This window comes from Bos indicus x Bos taurus, chromosome 10 (genome assembly GCF_003369695.1).
Source record: "Bos indicus x Bos taurus breed Angus x Brahman F1 hybrid chromosome 10, Bos_hybrid_MaternalHap_v2.0, whole genome shotgun sequence".
Lineage (NCBI taxonomy): Eukaryota > Metazoa > Chordata > Mammalia > Artiodactyla > Bovidae > Bos > Bos indicus x Bos taurus.
Window position 1 is genome coordinate 99,574,390 of NC_040085.1, and position 15,061 is coordinate 99,589,450.

Below are 15,061 nucleotides of genomic sequence, written 5' to 3' on the forward strand. Positions count from 1 at the left end.
TTCAACTTACGGTGAGTTTATCAGGACCTAACCCTACTGTAAGTTGAGTAAGGTCTGTATAACTTTCACTCCAACAATAACCTCTAAATTTTTTCTGGCACTGCAAATTACAAGACCCTCAAGTTGCGATGTTACTTGGAAGTAACAGAAATTAGGGCCCTTTTACCACATAGAGATTTAGAACTAAATCAATGCACTTCTCACAGACTCCATCTTGCACCAGTTTGATAGGTAGAAATCTATCCATTACTGCTGAAAATGGGAACCAAGTTAAGTGTCAAACTTACCAATGTTGAAGTTATCCTCATAGACAGAGGGGAAGCGCTGGGACTTGGGAGGTGGCGGGAAGCTGCCTTTGCGGCCGGAGGTGAGCGTGGTGAGGGTGAACAGCTCGTCCTCCTGCAGCTCCAGGGTGAAGCTGCCACCGCTATCGAGCAGCTGAGAGAGAAACAACACTGTGGTCAAGCCAGGCGCCTCGGCTCATCTCATGTGAGTCAAATAGCCTTTTTAAGAAATAGCTTAAGAAATGCCAAAGTGATTTCTGTTGGAAGTCCCTAATTATTTGTGAATATACACACTTAATACCAAGGCCCTGGAAATCTTTTTTCTTAAGTTGTTTAGAAAACTTTATAAAATTACATTCTAGAAAGGATATTAGGAGAATTTCACTTCATACAAGGAAGAAGGAACAGATGACCCCCAAATCTATTTCTATCAGTCTATGCTTTTCCATTAGACTGTAAGATCTTCAAAGCCTGTGTATAAATTCAATATACGTATCCAAGAGATCTGCTTATTTATTTTTTAGGACTTCACTAAGGTAGAAATATCTGTAAAATCTTACTGTTGACTCAGCTATTACTATTAATTTAAAAAAAAGTCCTACCTACTCATTACATGTTCAATACATATTTCAATTAGCAAACTAGGTTTATGTTTTGCCAATTTAATCTCTTAAAGCCATAATCGCTTCATCTCTAAAATGAGTATAAAATACATACTACATAGGGCTGTTGTATTAAGTGAGACAATATTTATAAAGTTCTAAGCTCAGTGAGTGACCCAGAAGAAACATTCCCTACATCATAGGTGTCCTACAGCAAGTACGGGCCTCTACAGACAGTGAAGCTTTAGCATAATTGATGACGGCACTAACTGTATGTCCACTTCATGAAGTCTGAGCAGTTCTTCTTTTCTACTTTGAATTAAAGGTGTTTATCTCACACCTTTGCTTTAAATTGTCGGTCAGGTCTATGAAATATCTAATACCATATTCTGGCTTAGGAATAACCCCAAATGATACATTTTTCTTATGGGAAAATCAATTTTATGATGTTATTTCTAGCAATGTGTCATACAAAAAGTAGACGCTACACTTACGTTTATTGATAGTGACTAGTTGAGTCACAGAACAGTAATAATTACCAGAAAAAGTAGATCTGTGTCAATTAGGCTAAGTGATGTGCTTGCACAGACCAATTCAGTCTTTGAAACATTTACTGATAAGAAACCACCATTTACTAAGCTCCACACTAGGCACCTGGGACAAAAAGGCAGGGACCTTTAAAGATGTATAAGGTGGGGACTCAATCATGGAGGCATCCGGTGCAGCAGGGACGTGCTTCCTAAGCAAACACACATCCCCAGGTGGCTATGACCCTAAGACTGCTGGGAAGGCTTCAGAGAAAGCCACACTTGGGGTGAGTCTTGAAGGATGATAAAAATACAAACAAGGCATCCCAGGAGGAAGAAAAATCATGTCCAAAGTTACAGAAGTAATTAACTTGGCATACCCATGCCCTGAAAATTGCAAGAAGTTTAGTGTGAGAAGAAAGATCAATTTAGTAGGACAGGCCTCTAGAAAAGAAAGCATTCTTTTACCTCGTGAGGTAGTAATGAGGTCACATGTTACACTAAGGAATGTGAACTGACAAAATCATTAAGGCATCTGAGCAAAGGATAGACAAAAACCAGCTCTGGGGGCAATGCGATGTTTGGCAGAGAGACTTAAACGAGCAAGAGAGAGTTTCCGAAATCCACGAGAGATCTAATGAGGACCTGAATAAGCAGGAGCAGCGGGAGTGGAGAATGAGGCATGGGCAGGAGAACTATGTGGGTGACACGGTCTGTACTTGGTCACTGAGGGTATTCAAAGAATGGGTGGGAATGACAGTCTCAAATGAGACTCGAATTTCTGACCTGGGCAACCAAGTGATGGTACCATTCACCAAGACAAACTAAATACCAAGAGCAAACCCATCTACCAAAACATGCTTCCTTGAAGAGGACTTCTATTTTAAAAACGGGGGGGAACTTTATCTCTATTATGCTTCAGCCATAAATCAATTATGAAACTAAAAACTAATTCATTAATCAAATTTCTGTTCCCTACTGCAATGCTCAAACTATAGGAATTTATTTAAAACTACCCATAGAGAATCCAGTTGTTTGAAGAGAAATCTCTCCGATGGTTTTCCAAGTTTGGTATACCACACCTGTAGCTCTTGTATTTGACTCTGAGGAGGAAACACAAAGAAAGCTGTTGAGTGATTCACCATCTTCTCTTGGAGGACTTCTAAAACCTGTACCAGCAAGAATGAACCAAGGACAAGGTGCATTCTATTTCTACCTACCAAAAGACCCACCTCAAACCTTAAGTAACAATCATTTCAAAAGTAGGAAGACATTATTCAAGCAAATACTTTATTTCCTACAAACACTGCAGATTTTTGGCAAATGTTAAAAAAAGATTTGTATCTTTGCTTCAAAAATACTCATTATTATTATACCTATATAAAAAGCTTTTTAAGAATTTTCTGGCATTAAAAAACAATGCTTATGCAATTAGTAGAAAGTGCACTGTATATATTTCTGTATTCAAATCTAACAATAGGTAGAAATAACAAGAATTTTGTGTCTTTTTATATCGAATGTTGTAAAGAGCATTGCTGGAAAGCTTCCTCAACTACACAAATGATGCTCTACCAAAAAGAAAAACCTTCTTGTAAGTGACTTTTGTTAGGATTCTTCAAAACCACAAAGAGCATTACCTCCTCGTGGCTTCTGTACTTCCTGACTAAAACCAATCAGCAAAGAGAAGACACCAAGTCATTGAACAATGTGTATGAAAACTCTTAATAGCTTATAATATTTCACTTAAAAACTTCTAGCTCATGATAAAATATATAAATTCTCAAATCAAAACCAAAATAAAAGTTCTACTTATTTACTTACAAAAGAACCCTTAAGATCAAACGTAGCAAACTGATGTGACACATTGAAATAGGGAAGAAGTGGTCGTATACACTTGGAATGTTTATAACTCTAAGGAGAAAAAAAATCATGTAAGTTATTCAGATGAGACATAGGACATTTTAAAGAAAAAGTCATTTACTGCACCTAGACTAACAGAAGTCACACTCACTAGGTGACAGAGAGTGTATTCCAAATTCTTAAAGACTATTTCTAACAAAACCTTTGTTGAATGCCTATTGTGTGTGCCTATGCAGTATTGCTCTTTACAACATCAGACTTTTCTTCCATCACCAGTCACATCCACAATGTGAAATGTCTGTTCATTTCCAAGGCAAACCATTCAATACCACAGTAATCCAAGTCTAAACCCCAACCACTAATGCTGAAGAAGCTGAAATTGAATGGTTCTATGAAGACCTACCAGACCTTCCAGAACTAACACCAAAAAAAGATGTCCTTTTCATCATAGGGGACTGGAATGCAAAAGTAGGAAATTAAGAGATACTAGAGTAACAGGCAAATTTGGCCTTGGAGTACAGAATGAAGCAGGGCAAAGGCTAACAGAGTTTTGCAAAGAGAATGCATTAGTCATGGCAAACACCCTCTTCCAACAACACAAGAGAAGACTCTACACATAGACATCACCAGATGGTCAACACCAAAATCATACTGATTATATTCTTTGTAGCTGAAGATGGAGAAGTTCTATGCAGTCAGCAAAAACAAGACCAGGAGCTGACTATGGCTCAGATCATGAACTGCTTATTGCAAAATTCAGACTTAAATTGAAGAAACTAGGGTAAACCATTGGACCATTCAGGTATGACCTAAATCAAATTCCTTAAGATTATACAGTGGAAGTGACAATAGATCAAAAGATTAGATCTGATAGACAGAGTGCCTGAAGAACTATGGACGGAGGTTCAGAACACTACACAGGAGGTGGTGATCAAAACCACCCCCAAGAAAAAGAAAACAAAAAGGCAAAATGGTTGTCTGAGGAGGCCTACAAATAGCTGAGAAAAGAAGAGAAGCTATAGGCAAAGGGGAAGACGAAGGGTATCGCTATCTGAATGCAGAGTTCCAAAGAATAGCAAGAAGAGATAAGAAAGCCTTCCTCAGCCATCAATGCAAAGAAATAGAGGAAAACAACAGAATGGGAAAGACTAGAGATCTCTTCAAGAAAATTAGAGATACCAAGGGAACATTTCATGCAAAGATGGGCTCGATAAAGGACAGAAATGGCATGGACCTAACAGAAGCAGAAGATACTAAGAAAAGGTGGCAAGAATACACAGAACAACTGTACAAAAAAGATCTTCACAACCCAGATAATCATGATGGTGTGATCATTCACCTAGAGCCAGACATCTTAGAGTGAGAAATCAAGTGGGCCTTAGGAAGCATCACTATGAACAAAGCTAGTGGAGGTGATAGAATTCCAGCTGAGCTATTTCAAATACTAAAACTGATGCTGTGAAAGTGCTGCACTCAATATGCCAGCAAATTTGGAAAACTCAGCAGTGGCCACAGGGCTGGAAAAGGTCAGTTTTCATTCCAATACCAAAGAAAAGTATTGCCAAAGAGTATTCAAACTACCACACAATTGCACTCATTTCACACACTAGCAAAGTAATGCTCAAAATTCTCCAAGCCAGGCTTCAACAGTACATGAACCGTGAACTTCCAGATATTCAAGCTGGATTTAGAAAAGAAAAGGAATCTGAGATCAAATTGCCAACATCCATTTTATCATTGAAAAAGCAAGAGAATTCCAGAAAAACATCTACTTCTCCTTCATTGACTACACTAAAGCCTTTGACTATGTGAACCACAACAAACTGTGGGAAATTCATCAAGAGATGGGAATATCAGACCACATTACCTGCCTCCTGAAAAATCTGTAGGCAGGCCAAGAAGCAACAGAATCAGACATGGGACAACAGACTGGTTCAAAATTGGGAAAGGTGTATGTCAAGGCTGTATATTGTCACTGTGCTTATTTAACTTATATGCAGAGTACATCTTGAGAAATGCTGGGCTGGATGAAGCACAAGCTGGAATCAAGATTTCCAGGAGAAATATCAATAACCTCAGATATGCAGATGACACCACCCTTATGGCAGAAAGCAAAGAAGAACTAAAGAGCCTCTTGATGAAAGTGAAGGAGGAAAGTGAAAAAGTTTGTTTAAAACTCAATGTTCAAAATGAATCCATTGGCAAAACTAATACAATTATGTAAAGTTTAAAAATAAAATTAAAAAAAAAAAAACCTCAATGTTCAGAAACTAAGATCATGACATCTGGTCCCATCACTTCATGGCAAATAGATGGGGAAACAATAGAAACAGTGACAGACTTTATTTTGGGGGGCTCCAAAAATCACTGCCAATGGTGACTGCAGCCATGAAATTAAAAGATACTTGCTCCTTGCAAGAAAAGCTATGACCAATCTAGACAGCATATTAAAAGCAGACATTACTTTGCCGACAAAGGTCCATCTAGTCAAAGCTATGGTTTTTCCAGTAGTCATGTATGGGTGTGAGAGTTGGACCATAAAGAAAGCTGAGCACCGAAGAACTGATGCTTTTGAACTGTGATGTTGGAGAAGACTCTTGAGAGTCCCTTGGACCACAGAAGATCCAACCAGTCCATCATAAAGGAAATCAGTCCTGAATATTCACTGGAAGGACTGATGCTAAAGCTGAAGCTCCAAACTTTAGCTACCTGATGCAAATAGCCAACTCATTAGAAAAGACCCTGATGCTGAGAAAGACTGAAGGCAGGAGGAGAAGGGGACAACAGAGGACGAGATGGTTGATGGCATCACCGACTCGATGGACATGAGTTTGAGCAAGCTCCAGCAGATGGTGAAAGACAGGGAAGCCTGGCGTGCTGCAGTCCACAGGGTCACAAAGAGTTGGACACGACTGAGCAACTGACCAACAACAACATTATATATACCTACTCAAAATAAAACTTAATGGCATTTTGACTGAGTCAGACTTTGAATTCCAGAGTCATCTGATGGCATACACATAAGATTAAACTTATGCTCTGTTTTCTAAGTGATATACATCCAAAAAAAGGACATGCTTGGGATGTTTTCACCAAGAAGGCATCTCACCCAAGTATAACCTTCAAATGCACAACTTCAGTCAGCTAAATATATACAACAAATCTCATTGTCAACATCACTTTTTCAAAATAATCATTACCATAAAGTAAAGGAAAAAAGGAAAGTGAAGTCACTCAGTCATGTTCGACTCTTTGCAACCCCATGGACCATAACCTACCAAGCTCCTCTGTCCATGGGATTTTCCAGGCAAGAGTACTGGAGTAGGTTGCCATTTCCTTCTCCAGGGGATCCTTCCAACCCAGGGATTGAACCCAGGTCTCCCGCATTGCAGGCAGACACTTTACTGTCTGAGCCACCAGGGAAGCCATCATTACCGTGGTGTGGATCAAAAGAAGTCTGTGACATCGTTCCTACTTTATGGGATTTAACAATCACAGAGGACTTAACAATATAAGGTTCTGGGCCAGGTTTTGTGGGAAATTTTTAAATTGTAATTAGAGATTTTAATACCTCCCCTCAATAACTGACACACAACTAGACAGAATATCAACAAAGATACAGGTGATTTGAACAAAACTATCAAACAATTTGCCTGGATTAACACCTATAGATCACTTCATTCATAACTGCAGAATATGTATTCTTTTCAACTGTACAAGGAACATTTACCAAAGTACACCACATTCTTAGCTATAACAGAAGTCTCCATAAATTCAAAAAGATTCAAGTCCCACAAAGTCTATTCTCTGACCACAACAGAATTAAGTCAGAAATGAATAACAAAAATGTCTGAAAAAAATCTGCAAATATTTACAAATTAAATAACAAATTTCTAAATAATCTATGTCTCAAAGAAAAAAATAAAAGGGGAAATTAGAAAGCATTTTGAACTTACAAAAATAAAAACACAGCACAGCAGGATTTGTGGGATGCCACTAAAACAGAAACTTTAGCTTAAGATACTAGCAAAAGAAGAGCAAATTAAAACCAAAATAAGCGCAGGGTATGGGATTCAGAGATAGAAACTACTAGGTATAAAACAGATAATCAACAAGGGTACACTGTAAAGCACAGAGAAATACAGACATCATATTGTAATAATTTTAAAGGCAGCATAACCTATAAAGTATTGAATCATTATGCTGGGTACCTGAAACTAAGACAATATTGTCAATCAATTATATTTCAATAAAACTTTTAATTTAATTTAAAAAAACAAAGTAAGCAGAGGAAAGAAAATAATAGAGATGAAACGATAAATCAAACAAAACCAGAAAAACAAGACTGTATAATTGAGAAACCAAAAGCTGATTCTTTGAGAAGATTAACAGAATTGAATAAACTTCTAGCCAGACTAATCATGAAACCAGAATAAGAAGAAAGAAAATACAAACTGCAATTATGAACATTAAGAGAGGTGACATCAATACAGTGTATATATATGTGTGTGTGTGTGTGTGTGTGTGTGTGTGTGTGTGTGTGTATATATATAAAGAAAACAGCAGGGAATAATAGCAGTAACTTTGTGCTGAGAAATTTAACAACTTAAATGAAATGGACAAATTTCCTTGAAGACACAAAAACCCAAAGCTCACTGAAGAAGATATGGACAAACTGAATATCCCTTTATCTGTAAAGGAAGTTGAAAAACTTTTAGTTGAAAAACTTATAGTTAAAAAACTTTTCCACAAAGAAAACTATAGCCCCAGATGGCTTTACTGGGAAATTCAAGCCTCCCTGGGAGCTTGGCTCAAACAGGAAGTAAGAGCTAAGGCAGAGCTGTAAACCGCCCACCTGGGCATTGAAGCATGCCCCCATTACGTATACAGAGCCTGTCAGCAAAGGCTGGGACACTTGCTAGCTCCAAACATGAGGAAAGCTGTACCATCATGATCTGACCACTAAGAAAACTGAGCAGAGATTTCAGTGGCCATACATGATAAAGCTTGCAAACTACAGAATCTGTTCAGGAAAGTCACAAAGCAAATTAACAGCAACAACCATGACAAAAAGCAACAACAAATGCTAGAGAGGAGAAAGAATCTGATGTCCAGAGTGTCCAGGTTATTTTATGTAACGTGTCTAGCTTTCAACAAATGATATATATATGATATATGATACAACAAATGATATATGATATTTGCAAAGAAACAGGAAAGAATGGCCCATATACAGATATAAAAGCAGTTGACAGAAACGATGTCTGAGAAAGCCTAGCCATTACCTATTAGATATTATACTTCTTAGACAAAACACATTAAAATATCAGGTATTTAAAAATGTTCAAAGAACTGAAGGAAACCATATCTAATGAGTAAAGGAGAGATCTGCTTCTAGAATGTCAATGTGAGGAGCTCCATAAATATACTCCCAGCGAAACTGGTGAAAATTATTTAAATAATAATAATGCTAAAGTCTGGAAATGATCCTAAGGGCACACTACAAATACAGAAGTATTCAAGAAAATCTACTAAAACTCGGTATGAGCATCAAGAGTATATGGCATTTAAACCACAAGCCATCCCTCCCTGTCCCTCTCAGGCTGGACTGACAGAAACTCCAGGCCAAGTAGGTACAGTCAAGAACATGGGGCTCCCTCCCTCCCAGTTCCCAGGTGAAGGCAACAATATCTTTGGGAGAGAAGCAGAATATCAGTATTTCTCATGCTCTTTCCCTTCAGCTACTTGAAGAACTGGCAGAATTTCTTTAAAACCAAAGCTGCAAAAAAGATTTTCACGTAACTGTGTAGAATGGGGGAAAAAAAGGCATAAAGTTGGGTCCTTCACGCCTGGGATGAATCTGAAAGGAAGAGAAGGTTTGCACAGGTGGACCCTCAGCCCAGAGAGTGACCAGGTCAAGCCACAGACTGATCATCCCAGTCCTGGGATCCTACATGGAAAAGAAAAGCTCCTTTTTTTTCTTTAAGGTGTTCAGTTACATTTTATGCTTTTTTTCCCCCAATACTAACAAAGTGAATTAATCCAATAAAAACGACAAAGAATTACCATAGTTTCAACGATGACAGTGAGGTTACCTAAGCCATCCGTCAGAGCTACGTAGCTTCCTCCTCTCTCTAAATGGCCAACTGTCTTCAGGTAATACCAACCTGGTTGAGTAAACTGAGTGGTATGAGCTATAGAAAAGCAGAGAAAGACCCAAATAACATTAAAGTGGTGATAATAGGATTCTTCCAGAAATAAAAAGCTATCTACTTACTTGAGGCTGAAAGAGAACAGAGTATGCCACCCCAAAATGTGCCACTTTAGCATGTGTATTATTTTGAACTGCTGGCAATCAAGACCCAGAAGACTAAAGAAAAAATTTCTCTCTCCTTCAACTGCCTGAAAGAATCTAGATAGGAGACCCGGCCCAGAAAGAGAGCTATTACCAACAATAACTTTTTATCTGAAAGACTTATCTTCATGGCACAGCAAATATCTGTTCTTCTTTTCCAATGAATGGTGTTCTTCCCCTGTAAAGCTCCAGGTCCCTATCTCTTTCTATAAATGGCCTTCTTCCCCTGTAAAGCTCCAGGTCCCTATCTCTTTCTATAAATGGCCTTCTTCCCCTGTAAAGCTCCAGGTCCCTATCTCATTCCTTTGCTTAGGATGGCATTATAAAGCCTCAATTGCCTGACTGCAAACTTGAGTCCCATATTTTTATGTACAAAATTAAATGGGTTTTTTTCCTGGTGATCTGTCTTTTGTCAATTATTAGATTGACCAAAGAACCGAGACGGTTACAAGGAAAACTTTCCCAAGTATGACTGAGTCTAACAGCTAATTTCTATTTTGGAAAAAATATTTGCCAGCCTCATGTTTCAACTTTTGAGTAATTAGCCTAGTTAAATGGTATAATTAAGGGAATATTCTTAGAATGACTGGTAAAAAATAAATAAACCACACTCTGTCAGTTCAAGACTACTGAAAAACTACTTTATTCCAACAGTAAATAAAGTTATCTCCTCCCAGTTTTTGTTGATCTCTATTTAAATCACCTTAATATAACTACAAAGAATATGGTTTTCAAAAAGTTAACAAAATATTTCAAAAACTAAGCTTTATGGTTTTAAACAAGTTTATTTTCACAATACTTATTTATTGGGCACCTCCAAAGCTTGTCCTAGAAATGTACTGAGTGATACTCCTTGTCTCATTTTGGGAAGTGACAAAATTAACCCCCCAAGAAACAGTGACAAAATTATAAAAGTACGTTAGTTCATTGAAATAATGTGGGACCAACTACGTCAACATTTAAGGAGTTAACCAAATCCAATTTAAGGAGTTAATACAAATCCAAAACTTAGCATTTTCGTATTTATTAAAGAACAACCTGAGTTTAGAATAATGTCATGACTATAAATCCCTGTGAAAAATACATCAACTGGAAAAAAAGAGCTTGGTCTTAGAATAATCAAGAATGGAATACAGAGAGTAGCTTAGTTACCCGAAAGAGTCTTATAAAACACTAGGACAAATCTTGCTAAAACAGAGATACACTTAAAACCAATGTGTGCACATGTGTGCGCACACACACACACACACACACACTGTTTCTATAACTCCCTCTAAGTGCTTTCTGCTTTGTCTCTTAGAAAGAAAGGCAGGGAGTGAGGGATGGGATCTGAACCATACCTGATACCCAGATAGGAGCTTCCACCACGTAGTGCCCACTCCATGGCTCCTGAGCAGTCATCAGTCCACAACGCCCATATGGCAACTGCTGATAGTAACTGGCCACCAAGTTCCAAGCAATGGTGCTAAAAGATTGTTTGATAAAAGAGAAACACCAAGCAGCTTGTAATAAAAGTGTAAATGTCTAGAAGCCTATAGTATAAAAGACCTTAGCAAAGTTTACACAAATATATGCAAGTGGTAAAATTACCACCCAAAACAAGAAAATTTAAGTTGCCTAAGTTCACCCACATTTTGAAAAATCAAATGAGGGATGCAATATTTTTAATAGTGAATCATATAATAAAAAATACAAATGTATATGAAGTGCACAATTTTTACTGCACAATGGTAAAACCAGAAAAAGAGTCACGACCTACCAGTACCACAAACGTGAGTCAAATACAGATAAAGACTTTATCTATACCTGCTTTCTTTTTGACAATCAGCCTTCTTAATGCCCCAGTTTCATGACATAATTTCATGACCTGACTCAGCGGCTGTAAAGTTTTACAATGAGAACTCTTAAGAGTCCGACTGCCAGGGCTCAAGTGATGGTGTAGGCAGACAGGGCAGGGGAAGAGAACCACACATAACTCTCTTGATACAAGAGGAGCCATTTAAGGCCTAAGCCACTTTGTGGTCTAAGCCTGCCCACAATGCTTGCCCCTGCAGAAGAGGTCTCAGTAGTAACTGATTTTAAGGGAACAAAAGCATCTAAGTCAGGGAAATAACTTAACCATATCTAAGACAATATATCAGACCCCAAAATAAGCTCTATTTCTGTTCGCAGCTTCCTGCCTTCTCTTTCTAGAGCTGACACATGTTAGGTATAGGATGGATGAACGAAATAAGGCAAATGCTTAAATCACTGAATTTAGGTTGTAAGACTATGGAAGTCCATTGTACTTTTTTTTACTTATTATGCTTTGAAATTTTTCAAAATGAAAACCTTTGAAAGTTTTAATAACTTACGAAGTCATGTAGCCATTGACGTAATTCTGATTCAATATGCGACCCCAGCAGCCTGCACCCATATCACCATTTACAGTGCTAAAATCTTCAGAAGACCAAAGCTTCTTCTTAGTCAACCTAGCATCCTTTACTGTAAGTGTCCCAGGGTAATGAGCTCTAGAAAAGAAAGAGAGGGAGGAAATGTAAAAAGTCAGAACAGGCACTTCCATGTATTTACTGAGTAAATACCCTCCCTGGTAGTTCCACTGGGAAAGAATTCGCCTGCAAGGCAGGAGACCCCGGTTCAATTCCTGGGTCAGGAAGATTTGCTGGAGAAGGGATAGACTACCCACTCCAGTATTCGTGGGCTTCCCTGATGGCTCAGCTGGTAAAGAATCTGCCTGCAATCTGGGAGACCTGGGCTCAATACCTGGGAAGGGAAGATTTCCTGAAAAAGGGAACGGCTACCCACTCCAGTATTCGGGCCTGGAGAATTCCATGGACTATTCCATGGGGTCACAGAGTCAGACGCAACTGAGCAGCTACAACTTTCATTGAGTGAACAAACATATGTGTCTTTGCCAAGGTTTTCTATTTTAAAACAATGGGCAACTTCCAGGTAGATGTCAGGCTGTATGTAAGCATCTGCTTCCCACCAAAGTCTCAGGATGCCCTGAGGATGAGATGCACTTACAACGAACAGAAGCGGGGAGATCATCAGTGGGAAAGACCTCTTCCTGGAAACCATAACAAGAAGGGAAGGATGTCGACAGATGGAGGCAGCAGAAGAGGCCTAGAACATTCCAAGAGATGAATGATGTGGAGACAGGATTCAGACTTCCCAGGGGATGTAGTGAGCTTGGACAGTAGAAAGGAAGGAGTGAAAAAGAAAACCAAAAGTAAGACTTCCCTGGCAGCCCAGTGCTTAAGAATCCACCTTGCAATGCAAGGGACGCAGGTTCAATTCCTGGTCAGGGAACCCACATGCTGTGAGGCAATAATGACAGAAGTGCACAGGCCACCACTAGAGAAGTTATCACAAGGAAGACCCAGTTGATTTGTTATAAAGAGATACAGTATTTATTTAATTAAAAAAAAAGACTAATGAGCTTATTACATAAAGTATCAATAGTATTTCCTCCCCTGCTCTACCCCTCACACAGAGAAAGACAGCTTGGCATTTATTCCCCAGCAAAAACAAAAACACTAAAACAAAACCAACAAAAACCCAGAGGACTCTTCTTTGAATAAAAATAAGAAGTTATTAAACCCAGAGCAGTGGTGGTTCTCAACTTGAGTGACTCTGCCTGGTGGAGAAGCCACAGCAGGAGTTGCTACCATTCTCTAGTGTGCAGAGGCCAGAGACGCTGCTAAACAGCCTACAATGCCCCTAGCATGTCCCCACAGCAAAGAACTATCCAGCGAAGAACATCAAAGTGCAGAGGTGGAGAAACCCTTCCCAGAGCAATGAACTTCTCCCTTCTTCTGGCATTTGGGAGGAGTCAACTGAAATATAAATGTACATTTAGTGTTCCAAGGCTAAAATATTGTCATAATGATGGTTGTGGAAGTGACTGATTATTGAATATAAAAACAATTAAGAAATTTCAAATGTAAAATAGAAAAGAGGCTAACAGTATAAGAGTTAGCACATGAACTCTAGGGAGAAGAGTGTGTACTTCTTAAGCCAACAACTACTGACAAAAAATTTAACAAAAATACAAGCAAAATAACAGAGACTGAATCATATTACAATTCTTATCTTTGTGGTTTGGAACAGTAGTATTCTTAACATTAAAAGAATGATTGTGAAGACCTATTTTAGTCTGGAAAATTCTGAAGGACATGGAACTACCAGACCACCTTCCCTGCCTCCTGAGAAACCTGTATGTTGGCCAAGAAGCAACAGTTAGAACAGGACATGGAACAACGGGCTGGTTCAAAATTGGGAAAGGAGTAAACCAAGGCTGTATATTATCACCCTGCTTATTTAACTTATGCAGAGTACATCATGCAAAATGCATGGCTGGATGAAGCACAAGCTGGCATCAAGACTGCCAGCAGAAATATCAATAATCTCAGATATGCAGATGATACTACCCTTATGGCAGAAAGTGAAGAAGAACTAAAGAGCCTCTTCATGAAAGTGAAAGAGGAGAGTGAAAAAGTTGGCTTAAAACTCAACATTCAGAAAACAAAGATCATGGCATCCAGTCCCATCACTTCATGGCAAATAGATGGGGAAACAGTAACAGACTTTATTTTCTTGGGATCCAAAATCACTGCAGATGGTGACTGCCGCCATGAAATTCAATGATGCTTGCTCCTTGGAAGAAAAGCTATGACAAACCTAGAGTGTGTATTAAAAAGCAAAGACATTACTTTCCCAACAAAGGTCTGTATAGTCAAAGCTATAGTCATGTATGGATGTGAGAGCTGGACCATAAAGATGCTGAGCACCAAAGAATCAATGCTTTTGAACTGTGGTGTTGAAGAAGACTCTTGAGAGTCCCTTGGACTGCAAGGAGATCCAACCAGTCCATCCTAAAGGAGATCAGTCCTGAATATTCATTGGAAGGACAGATGCTGAAGCTCCAATACTTTGGCCACCTGATGTGAAAGCTAACTCAATGGAAAAGACTCCAATGCTGGGAAAGATTGAAGGCATGAGAAGGGGATGACAGAGGATAAGACGGTTAGATGGCATGATCAATTCAATGGATAGGAGTTTGAGCAAGCTCCGGGAGATGGTGAAAGACAGGGAAGTCTGGTGTGCTGCAGTCCATGGGGTCACAAAGAGCTGGGCCTGAGTGAGCGACTGAAAAACAACAAACTTTAGTTTTTAGTTATTTAATTCCATTTCCGTCATGAGTCTTTAAGAAAAAAAAATCCTACTTGGGAATTAATTATCCTAGTAAAGATGAAGTAAGGCACATCAATCTGGTGTTCCATGGTTTCCTAAGGAAAAATGAATATATAATAAAGAATATAAAATAAGGAATCAGAGGAAAATAAGATTCCACCTGAATCACTGACCTCAGGTGAAAACAGACACCTCATCAGTACTGTAAAAATGCACAACAGAAACCCAAAAAGAAAG

General features: G+C 38.6%; 1 protein-coding gene across 2 annotated transcripts in view; it reads right to left on the reverse strand.

Moving 5' to 3' along the window:
- GALC (galactosylceramidase) overlaps positions 1–15,061 on the reverse strand; it is a 57,493-nt gene that overhangs the window by 12,573 nt on the left and 29,859 nt on the right. For both annotated transcript variants that reach the window (XM_027552661.1, XM_027552663.1), the window contains exons 8-13: positions 11,983–12,138; positions 10,969–11,093; positions 9,340–9,467; positions 3,235–3,324; positions 2,430–2,516; positions 288–438 (exon numbers count right to left, since the gene is read on the reverse strand). In XM_027552661.1, coding sequence (XP_027408462.1) covers positions 288–438; positions 2,430–2,516; positions 3,235–3,324; positions 9,340–9,467; positions 10,969–11,093; positions 11,983–12,138 — 737 coding nt within the window. The remainder of the gene's footprint in view (positions 1–287; positions 439–2,429; positions 2,517–3,234; positions 3,325–9,339; positions 9,468–10,968; positions 11,094–11,982; positions 12,139–15,061) is intronic.